The 16,879-nt window shown below is 32.7% G+C and overlaps 2 protein-coding genes across 2 annotated transcripts; both read right to left on the bottom strand.

The window, feature by feature from the left end:
• Positions 1-3,882: 3,882 nt before the first annotated feature.
• LOC105674155 (putative gustatory receptor 28b) lies at positions 3,883-8,946 on the bottom strand. Its single transcript, XM_012370291.2, has 7 exons — positions 8,334-8,946; positions 7,280-7,548; positions 6,771-6,956; positions 5,318-5,567; positions 5,170-5,238; positions 4,997-5,086; positions 3,883-4,593 (listed from the first exon to the last, which is right to left on the bottom strand). Exons 1-7 carry the CDS (start codon positions 8,619-8,621, stop codon positions 4,459-4,461), a joined length of 1,287 nt encoding a protein of 428 aa, XP_012225714.2. The 5' UTR covers positions 8,622-8,946; the 3' UTR covers positions 3,883-4,458.
• A 73-nt stretch (positions 8,947-9,019) lies between these two features.
• Positions 9,020-13,952, bottom strand: LOC105674149 (gustatory receptor for bitter taste 66a-like). Its single transcript, XM_012370286.2, has 7 exons — positions 13,441-13,952; positions 12,656-12,921; positions 12,048-12,380; positions 11,546-11,801; positions 11,415-11,483; positions 11,208-11,294; positions 9,020-10,884 (listed from the first exon to the last, which is right to left on the bottom strand). The coding sequence occupies exons 1-7, from the start codon at positions 13,735-13,737 to the stop codon at positions 10,792-10,794; spliced, it is 1,401 nt and encodes a 466-aa protein (XP_012225709.1). The 5' UTR covers positions 13,738-13,952; the 3' UTR covers positions 9,020-10,791.
• Positions 13,953-16,879: the final 2,927 nt, after the last annotated feature.

The raw sequence follows: 16,879 nt of genomic DNA, 5'->3' as shown, positions 1-16,879 counted from the left end.
GCGCGCCCTCGAGAAGGAGTGGTCTCGGGTTAGGGCGGATCCGCTTTCAGATGATAAATGATGTTTGCGGATTATTAGGATTGTTGGCTGCTGTTTGTGTTTGCCTTTATACAATTTCCATCTCTAATCCAGCCCGTATGCTTTGCTCGAGAGAAAACACTCCATTGATCCGTATGTTACAGATTGCCGAGTTCTTCGTTTTTTTTTCTTTTAATTCGAAAGATTAAAAATTTATATAAACAATTTCAGTTGAATACCATTTTTTTTTTTAAACGCTTAGATTAATTTTCCAGCAATATGTAACTATGTTTCTGGAAAATTTGTAATACATTTGAAAACTCGAAAATTGCTTCTGAAAAGTTGAAAAAATGATTATACCAGTGACAATTTTCTTTTATTTATATTATAAAATTTTTGTCTCACAATAGAATGCTGGTTGTTAATAGGCTCATTGTTAAAAATGACAACAGACAATAGCAAGCGAATATTTTCTATATAAAGATTGTTATTACAGTTGTTTTATTGTCTTAGTTGATGTTTACAGAAAAATATATTTTAATACAATCTATTAAAAATTGAAATAAGTAGAAACGTAAAAATTGCATACTTTTGAAACGTGTACAAAAATTTTTAATACCTTTCGAGAAATTTTGTCTCTAAATCGACGTACGTTTTTTAATGTTATACTATTTGTAACGGTCTTTTTATATGCTATAAGGTGAGCAAATTAATCATCAATATACGTAATATACGTGATTATAGTTTAAGAAAAAGTGTATAATTTAAAAAGAAAATTAATCTTACCAAAAGAGAAGAGCTGTTGCAGAAAAAAAGTATAACAATGTATTCGTGTTGTCTGTTGAGAATTTTATTTAACGAGGGAGAACAATGGCATTGGTTTGATCCGTTCGGACCGATCCGTTCCTAAAACCATCTTTTTCCCCCGAGTATAATAAATCAATCCCCTTAGCCTGACGAGAGTACGGTAGTAGCAGGTGGCTCCTGACAGCCACCGGCGTTCGCGCCCTTAATTCCCAATTAATGTTATCCTCGATGTAAACGTGCGCCCCTCCCTCCCTCCCATTCCTTCCCACCTCACCCTATACATCCCCACCGTTCTCCAAATGCGTACATTCGAATATGTTTCCTAATAGATTATGCATCGTATGCGCTTAATACATCCCAGCAAACGCAGAACATTGCAGCAACATTGTGGCAATGTTGCAATATTGCTGTAATGTTGCAACATTGCCGCAATGTTACTGCAATGTTTTGTGTTTGCTGGGATCATTCATTTGAAAAGAAAAACATTAGTATCTTAATTCTTAAATATGAACTTGTGTTGCATAAAGTTTGTGCAGCAATTTTGCAATATAAATATACGCGAAGAGCAATATGATTTCTCAATATAATAAATACAATGAACAGCGAAAGATTTAGTTGCTAAACAGGGAACTTGCCGACGAGGAAGATTATCCTTAACATATCCAGGCATGGCATCGTAGAAGTAGTCGACGATAACAATCCCGGTCGCAAGATAATTGTGTTGAGAAATCCGGATATACAATTCCATCGCAAATAACACGTGCCATACATTTCTCGAGTTAGATAATACGTGTTTCATATTCTCATCGAGCAACGGTGTATAGTTTATCTTTGTTCGGCTTTAAAATTGGTCGCACGGTATCATATTTATCACTATAAGTGCATTATTACTATAATTATTACTATAATGCACTTATTAAATTGCATTTCGTTAACTTACAAGTAAGTCTTCTTTGTCAAAGAAAGATTTGAACTCAAAAATGAAAAAGAGAAATGTCTTTATGATTTACAACACTCTGATAAAAGATTTAAGCAGAAAGAAATGTTTTAAATAATTGTTAATAAAACAATAGATGATGAACTGTAGAACGGAAATGTGTGCCCTTTTTCTCGTATACTTTAGATTATTTAAATGCTTTTTATGCTATTGAAATACAGTTATCATCCTTTCTGTTGTTATACTCTGAAGAAATCTATATAAATATTTATATTATTATTTAATATTTATTAAAAACATATAATATAAATATATTAAAAATATATAATATTTATTAAAAACAAATTGTTTGACTTTTGCGATCATCACACATCAAGAATTGCTAAACGATTGATTTCGAATCATATTATCGATGCTGCATGATTCGATCAGAACGTGATGATCATATAATCGCGGCATACATATTGCGAGAATGGCAATATATTCATCCATCGTGAAAAATTTATAGAGATGATTGCGTTTGACAGACGCAGAAAACACAGCTGAGGTAGTGGAAGCCTAAACAGCGAGACAAGCACACTGATATTGTGCCTTCAAATATGGTCTAACATTTAGTGACAGAAAAAACATTTACCTGCGAAAAACTTGTGAATCAGGAAAATTTCGCACAACATTGTATTTTAAGTAATAAAAGGACTCAAGTAAAGGACTCTTGTCTCCGGTTCTGTTACTTTTGCACACAATGCGACACCATATATAGAAAAGCATATTGCAATTCTATTACAAGACCAGTTGTGTGTGTTTACAATCCAACATCGATAGCTAAACTGAAGAAACAGCACATACCTGTAATCTCGTATATGTCGACCAGAGAGAGTAGAACAGCTGTGAAACGTAAACCCTCGCCGAAAAGGACTAAATCATGATTTAACGATATTCAGGAATGCAGCAATTCTCAACAATCTGAAGTTGTATATAAACCCACTGTAATAGTCAACTCGACTGACCAAGGATGCTATATAAAGTTATATATACCTGCCGTTAAATCAGATTCACTTTTATCAAATTCAAATAAAGACAGTAACTCGAATGATTATCGGTTCTTTAAAGAATATTATTCGAAATTTAAAAAGAAAAGAGAAGAATTATGAAGACAGTCCAGCAATTAAATGATGCTACTTTGAATCAATTTGAGCCAGAATTTTATATAATTAATAAAATTTTTATTACTAGTCGCATCTCGAACGTATCACAATATTGGCCACAAAGGATTCCCAAAATTACTCTTTGGAAATTAAATCTAAATTCTTTGACGACGAATCTGTCGAAGATATATCCGAAGATGAAGATAAGAAGAGGCTGAATAAATAAAGAATGTTAACAAAGGAGAAGGAGAATTTGCAACATATAAGAATTGACACTGTAAATAAACAAACAAGCAATAAAAATAAAATACATAACAATCACTACGATACTAAAACGGGTGATATACAAACTAGTGACAGATTTAAGTAACATAAAACTAATTATGCAAGTAAATCGTCAGATTTACAAGAAACATGATTCTTATTATTTTATCCGGTTTGATCAGATGATGACTTTTTACATGTGCAATTAACTTTGATGAAATAATAAGAATCATGTCCGTGTAACAAAAATCGAACTTTACATAAAAATTATTACTTCTTGTATAATATTTTCAAATTTAATTAGGAAATTTATAATTTTCCAGTTGTTTCTTAAAATAAAAGTGCAAGTAATTTGCTACGCTGAAAAAAAATTGAGTAAGCAAGTCTCAGAGTTTGAACAGAATTTAGTTGCAATAACTACAATCAAGTCAGATCAACAAACAAGATAGAAGAATACCAAAATTCTGTTCAAAGAATTAGAACTGTTAGCTCGCCATATGCAAGAACGATTCGAGTTGTTTCAACTGATTTTTCTTTCACTGTAAGAATTCAAATTTACATAAAAAATTTTGACGGCAAAACTGCTTCATTATAATATCTGAAATATGTATACGATAGTTTTTCTTTTTCGCATTTAAAAATGCTGGGAAGAATTTTCGTAAAATTCGAAGAAAAAAATTTCACGCGGCGAATCGCATGTGTAATTGATTAAGAATAAGAAGCTGAGTTCGGCCGCTTTAACCGAGTTGGACGCTATTGAATTACGGGAGGACCGAATTTCACGGGCTGACGCCTCCATATGGGATAGTAGCTGAGCAGGGTGAGAGCGCTTAGGGTAGTGTAATTGACGCAATATCCTTATCGGCGTTCTAATTGGCGGAAAATTGTCGGCGAGAATATATCCGGCACTCGAACTCTAGTTAACTGATCGGATAATTAATCGCGCAATCTCCTGCAGCTGCAATCGCGAACGAATTCAGCTGTATAAATTTATGTTTTATTTCTCAGGATACAATTATATCATTTTAAAGAAGTTGATAAAGGATCGAAGACGAAAACCAATCGTTTATAGAAGATAATATACACTTTATTAAATAATACTTTTATTTGTTAATATATTTCCCGTGCATAAAAAATTCAACACTTAATGAACAGGAACAAGTATTCCGATATTTTGCATTACAAATGCACACAAAATATATATGTATTTATGAAGATGATCGCACAAATTCTCGATTGTTAAAATGTATATGATTCAATAAAAAATAACACACACGAAATTTATCTTTATTGATAAATATCAGTTGTAAGAGTGTTAAATGTAGTAAAGTTTGTTCCGTTATTCAGTAGAGTAGAATTTCCTTTTTGTAGATCTCCGACTTGAATAAGAATCACAAGATACGTGGTGACTGAACCAATGACCTAAGAAAAAGTTTAATCTGAATTTTGATTGTATTTTTTTATTAATGTTTTTTTTTTCATTTCCTTTTACTCTCTTTTTTTAATAACTTATGAAATTCTAAATCAAATTGTACCTTAATCTGTAGATTGTAATATTATAAGGTCTAAAATTTTAAACGTAAAAGCAGAATAGTCAAGTAGACAAAAGGTAAAAGTAACTCATTAGAATAAATTGTTATTAGAAGAGAGGAATATTGAGAAGTAGGTCAACTAACACACACAAAAGATAGTTCACGCGATCGACAGAGCGCGCGAGTAGAGTGTATAAAATTCAATAAACCTGTCAATAAATTTCGTTTTGCAACAAAAACAATATTATATATTTTATAGATATTAATAGGAGATAAAAAAATCTACAGCTTACCCCGTGAATAAATGTATGATCCAAATTGAAAAATCCACACGCGGTGAAAATTAACGGATTTTGTATTAGTTGCAAAGTGAAATCTCGTATCTGAAAAGATTGTAATATTGTAATTTCTATTTCGCCTTTTTATTTGATCGTGTTATCAAATTAATACAAGACAATGGGCTTGCCTCGGCGCGAAATTCTTTGCTAGTGGATGGCTCGTACAGTTCGCAAATTATATCACCCGTGTTTGCGGCCTGCAAATGGCTCAAGCGCTGCGTTAAGAAATGTCAAGAAATGCATTTTAATACTGTTCGTAATTTTCGGTGCGCTTACCTCGATACTCGCCAAAGCGCACGTGTGATTTATGATAAGGACTTTCGACGCGTAGAATAGAATCCAGCCGACAAGCGGTATCATCTCTCGTCGGAACATCTCCGCATTCATATTCACCCATATAATCGAGTAGGCATAGTAAAGAAGACTAGTGATGAATACAAAGGATATTGTCATGGAAAAAAGAATCTGTATGCCGTACGCTTCATTCGTGCTCCTAGTTGACTTGATTAATTCCAGATGTACTTGCCTTCGGTCGACACACAAAAGATACACCATCGTCAGTTAGTGACAGTCAAATTGTGTTGAAAAAGTGCGTTATCGGAAGATCGTTATTATAAAAGATCACATTAAAATGCGTTGCCATGGAATTATTCCATTGTTATGAAAAATAGAGATGTTGTTAAGTAATATCGGAATAGTATGGAGCGTTTCGAGTTGAATTTGACACACCGTTAATGACTTGATGTTTAATTTAATCAGCACAATTGTAGTTTTGAACTTCTTTTACGCGATCAAGTTTACATTTTATACTATTTATGTCGGGTAGCTTAAAATTATAGAGAAATTGCGCCAAAACTGTCATAGGTTTTTTAAAATGACATATACACTCCTATTTCTCAAAAATTAAATTACATTTTATCAAAATTAATATAAATGTGATCTATTTAGTTAGTTAAATCATTTAAAAAATCCATAGTTTATACATTTCTTATTAATTTATATGCTAAATAAAATCAGTTTATATCGTTCGTATAAAGTTTGTAAAGTTCAAAAGTTTTGTTTTTATAATTTTTTTGGAGAATTATGTAATCTAAATAACAGTAATTATGTGTTTTGATAATGTTAAATTATTCTACATGCTTGTAGTTTTCTAAAAGTATTTTAGTTTTGCTTTTATTGTTTTTTTCACGGTGCGTTTTGGAAAATTTAATTAGAGTGTATTGCAAACCCCGACATACTCTGCAGTGGGTGATTTATTAATATAAATTAACATAAATTTTGTTTCAAAAAGAAAGAATTGAATTACAGCTAATTTTTTATAGACGCCTTGTACACAAAAAGAAAATGTGTTTTTAACTAAGAAATAATCAGTTTTTAACTAAGAATTAAGAAATAACTAACAAAATAATATGTCGGGGTTTTGGTGCCTTTCCTCTATTATGTTAGCAAGTAGACTGATAACGTGATAAGCATTATATTATTTACCAGAGATTTATTTTTAAGAAATAAATATGCGCAATAGATCGCGAAATGGAATTGACGTCAACGCTTCATTAATACGTTAAACAAATTCCGAGTAATGAGTTCGTAATGTGCCATGCTCATGCATGCATGCAAAGCCTAATTTATATTACAAAAGCTTTTATTTATGCATGCATCATAAATTTATTTATGCAAAATTTATTTATACAAATTTATTTATTTATGCATGCAGCATAAAAAATCTCACTTGACGGCTCTCATTGTGTCGGTGTTATCTTTTGATCTGCTATCCTGTTGCGTCGCCGATGTGATAAAAGTCTTATTCCATTCGTCCTTCATTTTCAGCACTCTCTTGTGCTGCGGCGAATCGGGAGTGGTCGTTAGCATGCGTTGTAGCAGATTGTTTAACTGCTCGAATCGAATCTTCGAGTACCTTTAAATATTTTTACGGCATATCCGTGGCCAGAAAACAAACAAGAAGGAATCGATTTTTTTCTACATTTCTTTTATAATATATAATTCACAATAATTTATCTACTACTAAAAAGTCACCAACAACTAATAATTTTATGAACAATGTACGCTCAAAAATAAATAAAAAACTAGAATTATTGCAAATTAATGCTAAAATTTCTCTCGCATATGCGAACAAATAGATAGAATCGTGAAAATTAAACTAAGCCGTAGCCAAATAGATTTTCGTGTTATTGTAATTAACGAAGCTTCATTATCTCGTTCACGCAAAATTATCGTTACCTGACCCAATGCAGAAACGACACGTCGCTCACGTAGAGCAAGCCGACGGGATAATGTACAGCGAGCACAAGGATGATTTTGATATGCAAGGGTGTCTCCTGCGTAAACATTCCTTCGTAATTGATGGCAGCAAATACGACAAACACCACCGCGACGAACACCAGCGCGTAAAGCTGATCCAAGTAAAATTTCCGATAGTTCTTCTGTATTCCCATTTGCTCCATAGTTTTCTCACACATCGTGATACGCATCATCGCCGCCTTCATGTGCTACGCAAGCAAAGGCGGTATCATCTTATTAGCCCATAATAGAAAACAAATAAAATTTCCGTCCGCGTACAGATTTCCATCCGAGGAGAAATCTGCTGCCAAACGCCAGCCAATTGTTTACGTTAATTACAACCTTTATTTCGAATTTTAGAATTGAATCTCAAATTAGAGTTGAAGTTGGTTAAGCATTCATGACGTTACAATTTAGAATAAATAATGTGAAAGGCTCAAGTGATTGACAAAATCAAATAAAAATCAAAAAAAGCGTAAAGAGCCACAATGCAAATTCTTCGTGCGAAGTTTACTGTATTCTCATTTAAAATTATTTACAAACGTTTCTGCCTGACATCAGGCCTTCCTCAGTGTACAATATTGACGAAAGAATCGCACGCAATTATAAAAATTAACATTTTAACTTTTGACTGATAAGTTTCAATAGTTATTCACTCTTCCATCTTGTTTCTTCTGGACAGATGGTTTTGCTTGTAACATGTCTTTATCACAATATTAACAATTTATTTTAATGATCCGAACAATATTTCAGCGAAATGGATTCGAAATATATCATCCACATCTTTTTATTTTTATAATTACTGCGTGCGATTCTTTCGTCAATATTGTACACTGAGGAAGGCCTGATGTCAGGCAGAAACGTTTCTAAATAATTTTAAATGAGAATACAGTAACCTTCGCACGAAGAACTTGCATTGTGGCTCTCCTTTTGATTTTTGTTACAATTTAGATTTTACAATTCTTTTCTATTCTACTTTCCGAGATAAAATTACCTTCCTCCTCCACCATCCGCTGGGGACAAGGCACAACGCCAGGCAGATGTTGGCGTAGAAGATCGCTTTAAACGTGACATTGCCGAGCGGGTGCACCTTGTTCAAGTAATAGACCTGCAGATAATCGATTGTCAATTTCATCAGAACGCAATAGCTCACCAGGCAGAACAACGAGTACGCGACGCTCCAGATTTTTTGCCGCGACTTGGACCAAACTCCCATCCCGAGGACGAAGTTTGCCACGATCAGCGGCTTGATCATTTCGTGCATAGTCTTCGGTTGAAACATCTTCGTCGCAGACGGGCGAAAACTTCTGGCTGGCTTAAACGAACCAAGGCTTTAAACCACCCTTCTTCGCACGTATACGCGTATACAGACACACACACACACACGTAAGCGTGCGCGCACTTTCTCGTAGCTGTGAAATGAACGATGACTATCGTGGCTACGTCACTTGGCGTGTTCCACGTGCAGACAGCGTAATGCTAAATGCCACCCCGCTAAGTAGTAGAAGTCGACTGAAGGTGGACGTGATGGCCGAACAGGTGGCGGCGAATGTAAGCGCGCGACCTAAGCAGACCGCGATATCTCGCGTTGCGAGTCCATGTCCCAAAGGATTCGTTCGAGTTGTGATCGATATTGGCCCGCAAGCGTCGCATGAAGAACCTTTGTCATGTCTCGTAGAGTGTTTTTCATTTCTATGAATACGTTGTGTTTCTCGCTATTTTTCAAATTCCATTTTTCACAGAATGTCTAGACGTTAAATGACATCTCTGTGAAAAATGTATAAATTAAAATACCATCGACGAGAACTTATTTTGAGAAATTATTGACAAGTTATTTTTAAAGAGAGAATTTAACTTTGCGCACAATTATCAAATCTTTTTCTATTTTATTTTCATGACACATGACGAGTCTCATCAGTGATGTTCATTTGTACGTGGCACTAAAATAAAGTGTGACGACAATTATTGATACAACGGCGGTGTGTATGTGTTGTGCGAGAAATGATGATAAATTTAGATGATGACAAAGCGTGTGGTGTGAAATAAGCGACGAATATATCGGGTGCCTGTGATCTTGTAATGGATGAATGCCCAAGGGACTTCATCGGGGAGATCGATATTGTGCGAGGTAGCAAGCCAAGAATCTTATTAATGGTGCTAAGAGGATTAAAAATGCAAGATTATATTACTTAACATAGTTGTCAGGTAAAAGATCAAAATGTACGAAAATTTTAGTAGATTTTATATTGTACAAAATTATTTTAATATACTACTGGAAAATCAATTCTATATTTAATACTATTGCAAGCTATATATTTTACTTTATATTTAACAATTCAATTAATTATCATCATATATTGAGTTATTGAGTGTATTGTTAAGAACTGTAAGTTGGAAAAATCGTACGCTTCGGTATGGATCTCGTTAATGCCACTAACGTTATAATATTATAATAAAGGGAAATGAGAATAATGAACATGAAGATGGAACAGAGTATATAGTACGTAATAATCGACACATTACATTTCAAGTACGCTTATATGAAGCGTAATACTTTTATGCCTAGCACCTCTTATCGTAGTTGACATTGCAATAAATAATTTTACGTCAAGAAAATTAAACAGCAATATATATGTCATACAAGTTTTTCTAAGAATTATTATTATATCGTATTGCCTTTTCTCCATTCATTCATTTCTTTATTCTTTACATTTAATTTCTCTAAATTAAAATTGCTATCGAAAAAAGGATAAGTAAACTAAACTGTAAAAAGATCGAAATATAATAATTAAGGTTTATTCGTAAATTACAACACTCATAACTGTAGATTAATTTTCATCCTGAAAAAATATTATATCTATTAATTAAAAATTATATTTATTTTTGTATTATACATTAGTTAAATAATCATATATATTAAATATTAATTATTTGTTTGCTCTGATATGTCGTAGTGATCAGTGCTCAGTACGCGTGCTCAGTAAGTTTAATTTTGTTAATTCTATTAATTATTTAAATTAATCCTTTTTATTATATATTTTTTTATATTTTTCGCATAACTCAAACCTTTCTCTTTTTTCTATGTAGGTTTTTAAGCTGAAAAGGATCTGAAATTGTATCCGGAACATTCTTTGTGTATTAATCAATAATAATTAATTATTGTCTTCTTCATCGTTGGTTATTATTTCTATTTCTAAACATTGTTTATCTGCAAAATTTACGACAACAAAACACGAAGAAGTGCATATTCTTATACTAATCTTGTGTAATTGACATGTATTGACAATTATTACAAATACAATGTGTAAAATGTGACTGTAAAGTTTGCAAAATTGTAAAAGAATTCGTGAAGTATTTTATATATAACTTTATTTTCCATTTTTTATTTTTACTGATACAATTTATTAATTTTCTTATAATTAAAATAATTCTATAATGTAATCACTTATTGTTTAAATATTTGCCAATTTAATGGCTTTGTTTGATTCTAATGAGTTGCTCACTTGTATCATAATAACCAAATAAGTTGTGACAGTTCTCAAACCCTATAAAGAAGAAAATCACAAATAAGTATAATATAGTGCTCAAGTTTTATTTATATGCATAACGTACTATTGCAATTGATTGGAGTAAATGCAGTTTAGTATACTATATTTTTTTATATTTTCTATACATAATTGATTATAGGATTTTGAAAGATTAGATTTCTGATAAACATTAAAACATTTTTCCAATATATTTTGTTTCCTCGAAAATTAGTAAAACTCGCGTATAGAAGTCTCGCCATTCTCGTTTTGCGCTTATTTAGTGCAAGACGTGGCGATGCGAAAACAACAATTTACGTACAATACAATAATTTGATACAAACCAAACTTATGACATTGTTGCCCAGAGAAAGACCGAAGGCGGAGAATGTGATTGGACTTTGCAATATTTGAATACCAAATTGTTGAATCTGTGACAAATGATAATTAAAAGTATAATTAGTCAATGATGTATTGTATGTATCAAAAATATAAATTAATTAATTATGTAAATTACTATGACAATAATATATTTAACGTTTCAAACAAACCTCGCATCGCATATCGATATCCGCTTCGCATCCATAAATCCCATAAATAATCTCAATAGTTTTATTTCCCTGGAAATAAACATAACTGATATAAAAATCTCAAGTTAAATAATGACGCGCAAACAAATTACCTCGTCAGACGCTTTTTTGCAAATGCGACTTAAAAAGATGATTTTCACAACAGTGAGGGTACACAATATTACCGACACAGCCGTTTGCTCCGTCAAAGTTTTTACAAATTTGTCTTGTTGTACAACATATCGATTGTATAAATTATAAAACATTCCGGTAAGAAACATAATGGACGCTGCTACATCAAAAGCTGCCTGTACGCCGAGAATAGTGCATATTGTTTTCGACATTTTGCACAGCTCTAGATGCACCTGTCTTAATAACATACATATATTATATGAAAAATTTTTTTTATTTCTTAAAAAAAAACTTAGACAATTTTTTTTGCCCGACAAAGTTAATTTATATCCCACAAAAGTTACAGATTATACTTTTAATTATTTGATTGGCAAATTCTTGAGCATATTTGAAATTTTTACTCAGAAAAATATTATAAAATGTACTTTTCATAGAGTTTTCATTTTTTTTTTTTATAATTTACTTGATATTTTTTATACTTACTTGATTGTTTGCAATAGATGTTTGCGTTTTTCGCATTTCGTCATTACGGGATTGTGTCTTTGAGACTGGTTTTGCAGTTCCTTCTGAAATTGTGTTTGAATCTGCGATTTGACTGTACTTGACTTTTCTAACACGGAAATGTTTATTTGAGGCTGCGTCTGTCGACGCCATCGGGATAACATTTTCGTGGAAAGACGCTTTCTTTGCTCACAGTTCATAATATTAGCGTAATCTTGCATTTCGAAAAAACCTAATTTCCTCTTCTTGGTCGATGACACTCCTGAGTGTTCGTATAAGAATTGATTGACCAATTCAAATCTCATTTGTAAGTATCTGTTATAAGATATTCGACATTATAATTTGTTTGTTACAACAACTTAAATAAAATTAAATATTACAATTTGTCGTAAAAAAATTTTATTTTTCTTTTCTATTTTATTTTTTATGAACACTTTTTAAAAACATTGATATAATTTTATTTCTGACTTTATGTAAAATTATATTTGTCCGTCGATACAATGCTGATTTTCATTTTCTTCGCGAATAATTTAATGCAAAAATTTGATTCGGAATAAATTTCTAAGTTATTTATAAAGGAGCTTGCATACTTCACTAATATATAGAAATCGAAGATGACAATGCCATTGACGAACAGTGCATACGTATACGCTACTATCATATAGATCGAAGTATACAAATTCACACGGTTATGCAGATGAATGGAAACCAAAGCGGACGTAATAATAGTGAATATAAGCCCGGTAATCATCACTCCAATTGTCACAAAGTATATTATATCGTAGTTTATCACCAAGCCAATTTGTCGTAACGTTTCATCGATTTCGGAAATTTTTTTGTAGCAAACTTCGAAGCTCTGTAAATAAATAAATTCCTTTTTATGAAAGATACAAATATGTACAGGATTTTTTTGACAAATATAGTTTGAGCCAAAAAGGCTCGAAGTAATATTCATCTATTTGGAGGAAAAATTTGCTGGCATAGTAAATTTTATGCTGTCGTAGCAAAATATGTTAGTTATTATATGTTACGGATAATAATTTGATTTGCTAAAAATAATTTTGCTAAATCCACAAGTTATTATAACAAATTGCTCTTTATTTTGCCATCAAATTTGTATTAGCAGCGACAATTTCACTACTAGCAAAATATATTTGTTAGAAATAAATTATTTTGTTTTGGCAGCAAATTAATATATTTTTACGAACAAATATACTCAGCAAAATTCATGCATTGTGCCAACAACACATTTTGTCGATATACAAAATAATCTGAAGAACTAGTTATGATAGTAAAATCTTGTTGCTATTACATCCAATATGCACAATGACAACTACAATTGCTACAATAGTAAAATAGCGTATATTTCACTCACCTTCGTGTACCACCAGCCTAGTATTAACTTGATGAGGACAGAACAAGTATTGATAGTCATCAGTATTTTGTACAAGAAGGTTTCCAGCTTCAGTAACGTCATATCTGCATAATATTCATCTTGCAAGTTGAATGCGCCGCAGTGTATAGCGTAAAGAAGCAGAAGATATATTAGACTGAGTATAGGCCTTGGTTGACCGTGAGGGTATTCGAAAATACGTATTCCCAATAAACGGTGCAGAGTTATGTTCAACGCTATCGCGTCAGTGAAACATTTTGGACGTGTGAACAGTTTCATTTCAACAATTTCCTATCTCAGTACGATTTCAATGTAAAAAAAAATTGATGCTTTGCTCTTTAAACTTCAGTCAGATATCCAAGATTTCACAAATATAAGTAAAATCATTAACTATTAATCGATTTTTACGTCACTCTTAATGAAGCACATTCTAATGTATTTACACAAACGTGTGTCCTTTTTATTTGATATTTATGCCAGATTAATTTAGGCACGTGTAATATCATGCAATGCACAATACTTTATTAAATTAATCAAATGCATAAACAGTGCACAAATAGTGCTCAATAATCGCGTATTGAATCAAACAACGATACGGTATTCACTGTTTCGTTTATTATTGCCCCATTCTTCTTCGTGGTTTGCAAGTCAGTGATGTACCTTCGTCGTACAACGAATGAGCACATGAAACCTAATAAACGATTATTATAAAAAACACAGGTGCGCTAAACTAACAAACATGTGTAAACAAGTCGCGGCCTTTGAAGCAAGATATATATATATGTGTGTGTGTAGAACAATCAACTGCTCCCAAAGCAATGAGTAATTTGTTGTACAAACGCTCGCTTTTATCACATTAATAGCGTATAGCGTTATAAGGTGCTGTCACAGGCTCGATAACGACATAATTACTGGAGGAAGATTGCGCATGGTCGTTACAATTATATACAGATATTACATCAGAAGTAGAAAGAAAGAGAGGCATGAATTAATGGATTGTTATGTTTATCATATAACTTGATAAATTATAAAATACATCAGAAAAATATATGTTTAAAATATGTAACTTTTATAACAAATATCTCATATAAAATTATATTTCTACAGGGAATTCTCTCGCGTTACCTTGAAAGTTTCTAGAAGATATTTCTAGAAAGTAGCTGTGTGAGTGAGGCAAAATCGAGGATTATGATACGTTGATGCATATAAAGACATAGGAATTATCTTTCTTTATAATTTATTTCATGCTGAATGTGTGTGTATAATATCTACATAGATGAGCACGACTCATATAATCGATCTCTATATAAATTAAGTGTATCATACGTATTAAATATCGTACACGTTGTTACAACTGGCATCATTTGTAAAATGAGGACTTAATTACAAATTAATTATAAACAATAAAAATTAATTAATTAATAACAAAAAAATGATTAATGGTAAATAAATAAAAACAGATTAATAAATTACTGGCTAGAATATTCGAACATATACGCGGAAGAAACGCGTATGATAATTGCCATTTATCATTCTCGTCCATTTTGTACTTCTATTAATCTTTTTACATATTTGTGTGAAAGATGAACTCGCATGATAACGTCTGACACAGAGTGTTGACCTTTGCTAAACTTAAATGATCTAATCAACTAATGATACCGAACTTTGCAAACGTCATTTCTTGTTCAATGTTATGTATGCGTACGTTTCAATTTATTTATTCAAGGTCGAAAAGGAAAGATTGACACAATAGAATCATTTCTATTCAAAATTATCAAATGTTATGAAAAAGAATACATAATCATTATCTCGTTCGAAAAATAGATAAATATCAAAAACAAAATTTTGAAGATTCTAAAAATGAGATTTAGTTTTACAGGAATGAGTTACTTCAGTTTTAATTTTTCGTTAATCTTTTTACCGAGAAGCCAGTATCGTTCGCAAGGACAATCAATTTCGAATCCTCGAACAATCGAGTTGTGTAATCGCATTTGCAGAGAACCGAGAAACGAAGGATGCAAGGCGACGATCCGTGAAGTTGACCTCCTCATCGGCAATTCCATTCTTTTTCACTTAAGCTCGACTCGCACAGTCGGCGACGATCGGACACGTCGAGGGTAGTAGGAGAATTTGGAAGAATGCCGAGGGGTACAAATCCCATGAGGGGCTGCCCCATTTTCCCAAAGTGGCCCACTAATCCTCGAGAATCAGATAGATTCGAGAATATCGAACATATCGCGATAAACGGCGCAACTCCGCAGCTCATGCAACGTATGCAACTTCACGGAAACTAATAAAATGGAAATCAAACTAACAAAATTGATGAAAGAAATTGCCTTCAGTTGTCCGAAATTGTTATCTGTGCTCACAAGTTGAGAAGCGCAAGCTCAAGCTTGGAGAACGTGATTCAAATAAGCAATATAGCAGATTGCGAGCCGAAGAATTTCGATTTTCGACAGTTTCTTATCCGGTGGCAGCGTCGGCAGCAATTTTCGTAATTCCGCAAACGCCAAATTGAAGGCCTCCACTCTGACTCTTTCCCTGACAAAGTAAATATTACCTATTTTAAGCAGGCTTTTACCATAGAAAATATCGTATGTGTGGGAGTTGCATTATGGAAATGAAATTTAATGTTTCAAATAACTTTCTCGACTTTAAAAATTGCTTCTAATGCTTCTAATGTTTGTAATACGTCAGATTGTCGTAACGTTTTATTACATAATTGCGAAAGAAGTCGAAAAATATCGCGAACAATAGTTTTTGTTTAAAAAATCGATTTTAATAATTATATTTCCGTGCTTGCTTTGCCGGTTTCTCCGATATTTGTGTGCTTGCAGAAAATTTCTGCGCTTCAGACTTACCGTGTGGCGTGTGCGGTTCGATATTTCTGGGTAGCTCTTCTTCGTCTACGTCTTTCCTCTCTCGACAAAGTACCCGAGCCAGGAGCGCCTACCCCGTTAACAGCAACGCCGTGGCCGCCGTTCGCCATAGAAACAGCTCTATTCTCGCTCGCAAAATCACAATTAAAGCTCTTCATGTGCATCGACTGTGATTCAAGGAGATTCCTTTTCAGAGATTTAGTTGGATTTGCCGCGGAAGATTATCTTCTTCAATGTAACTGTCGATTTGATTTGCAAAATGCAGCTATTCGAGATGTAATTTTGGTTTCCATAGTGGCTGCAATTATGACAATAGCCGTCGATAAAATACAAGAGAGTACAGCTAATTTTCTGCGCGCTGCACATAATATAATAATTCATAAGAACTAGCAACACCCAAGATCGCGGAAGATGCGATTCACTTATGATCACGTGTTTATAGCTTACAGAAAAGTATTGGCACTTGAATATTTTCGCTAGAGAAAAATCACGTACAAATTTTGTTACACACAGTTTGCTATAAAATTAAAATTTAATGTTTA

Source organism: Linepithema humile, chromosome 4 (genome assembly GCF_040581485.1).
Source record: "Linepithema humile isolate Giens D197 chromosome 4, Lhum_UNIL_v1.0, whole genome shotgun sequence".
In the NCBI taxonomy this organism is placed as follows: Eukaryota; Metazoa; Arthropoda; class Insecta; order Hymenoptera; family Formicidae; genus Linepithema; species Linepithema humile.
This window is presented reverse-complemented; position numbering and strand designations above follow the sequence as displayed.

Excerpts from the sequence above, each read along its gene's own strand:
- LOC105674155 (XM_012370291.2), bottom strand. The coding sequence starts at position 8,621 with ATGTTTCAACCGAAGACTATGCACGAAATGATCAAGCCGCTGATCGTG. Across the intron at positions 5,568-6,770 it reads GACACAATGAGAGCCGTCAA|GCAAGTACATCTGGAATTAA; the intron begins GTGAGATTTTTT and ends TGTCGACCGAAG. Across the intron at positions 5,239-5,317 it reads GCGCTTTGGCGAGTATCGAG|GCCGCAAACACGGGTGATAT; the intron begins GTAAGCGCACCG and ends AGCCATTTGCAG.
- LOC105674149 (XM_012370286.2), bottom strand. The coding sequence starts at position 13,737 with ATGAAACTGTTCACACGTCCAAAATGTTTCACTGACGCGATAGCGTTG. Across the intron at positions 12,381-12,655 it reads GATTTCTATATATTAGTGAA|ATACTTACAAATGAGATTTG; the intron begins GTATGCAAGCTC and ends ATCTTATAACAG. Across the intron at positions 11,802-12,047 it reads CATCTATTGCAAACAATCAA|ACAGGTGCATCTAGAGCTGT; the intron begins GTAAGTATAAAA and ends TATGTTATTAAG.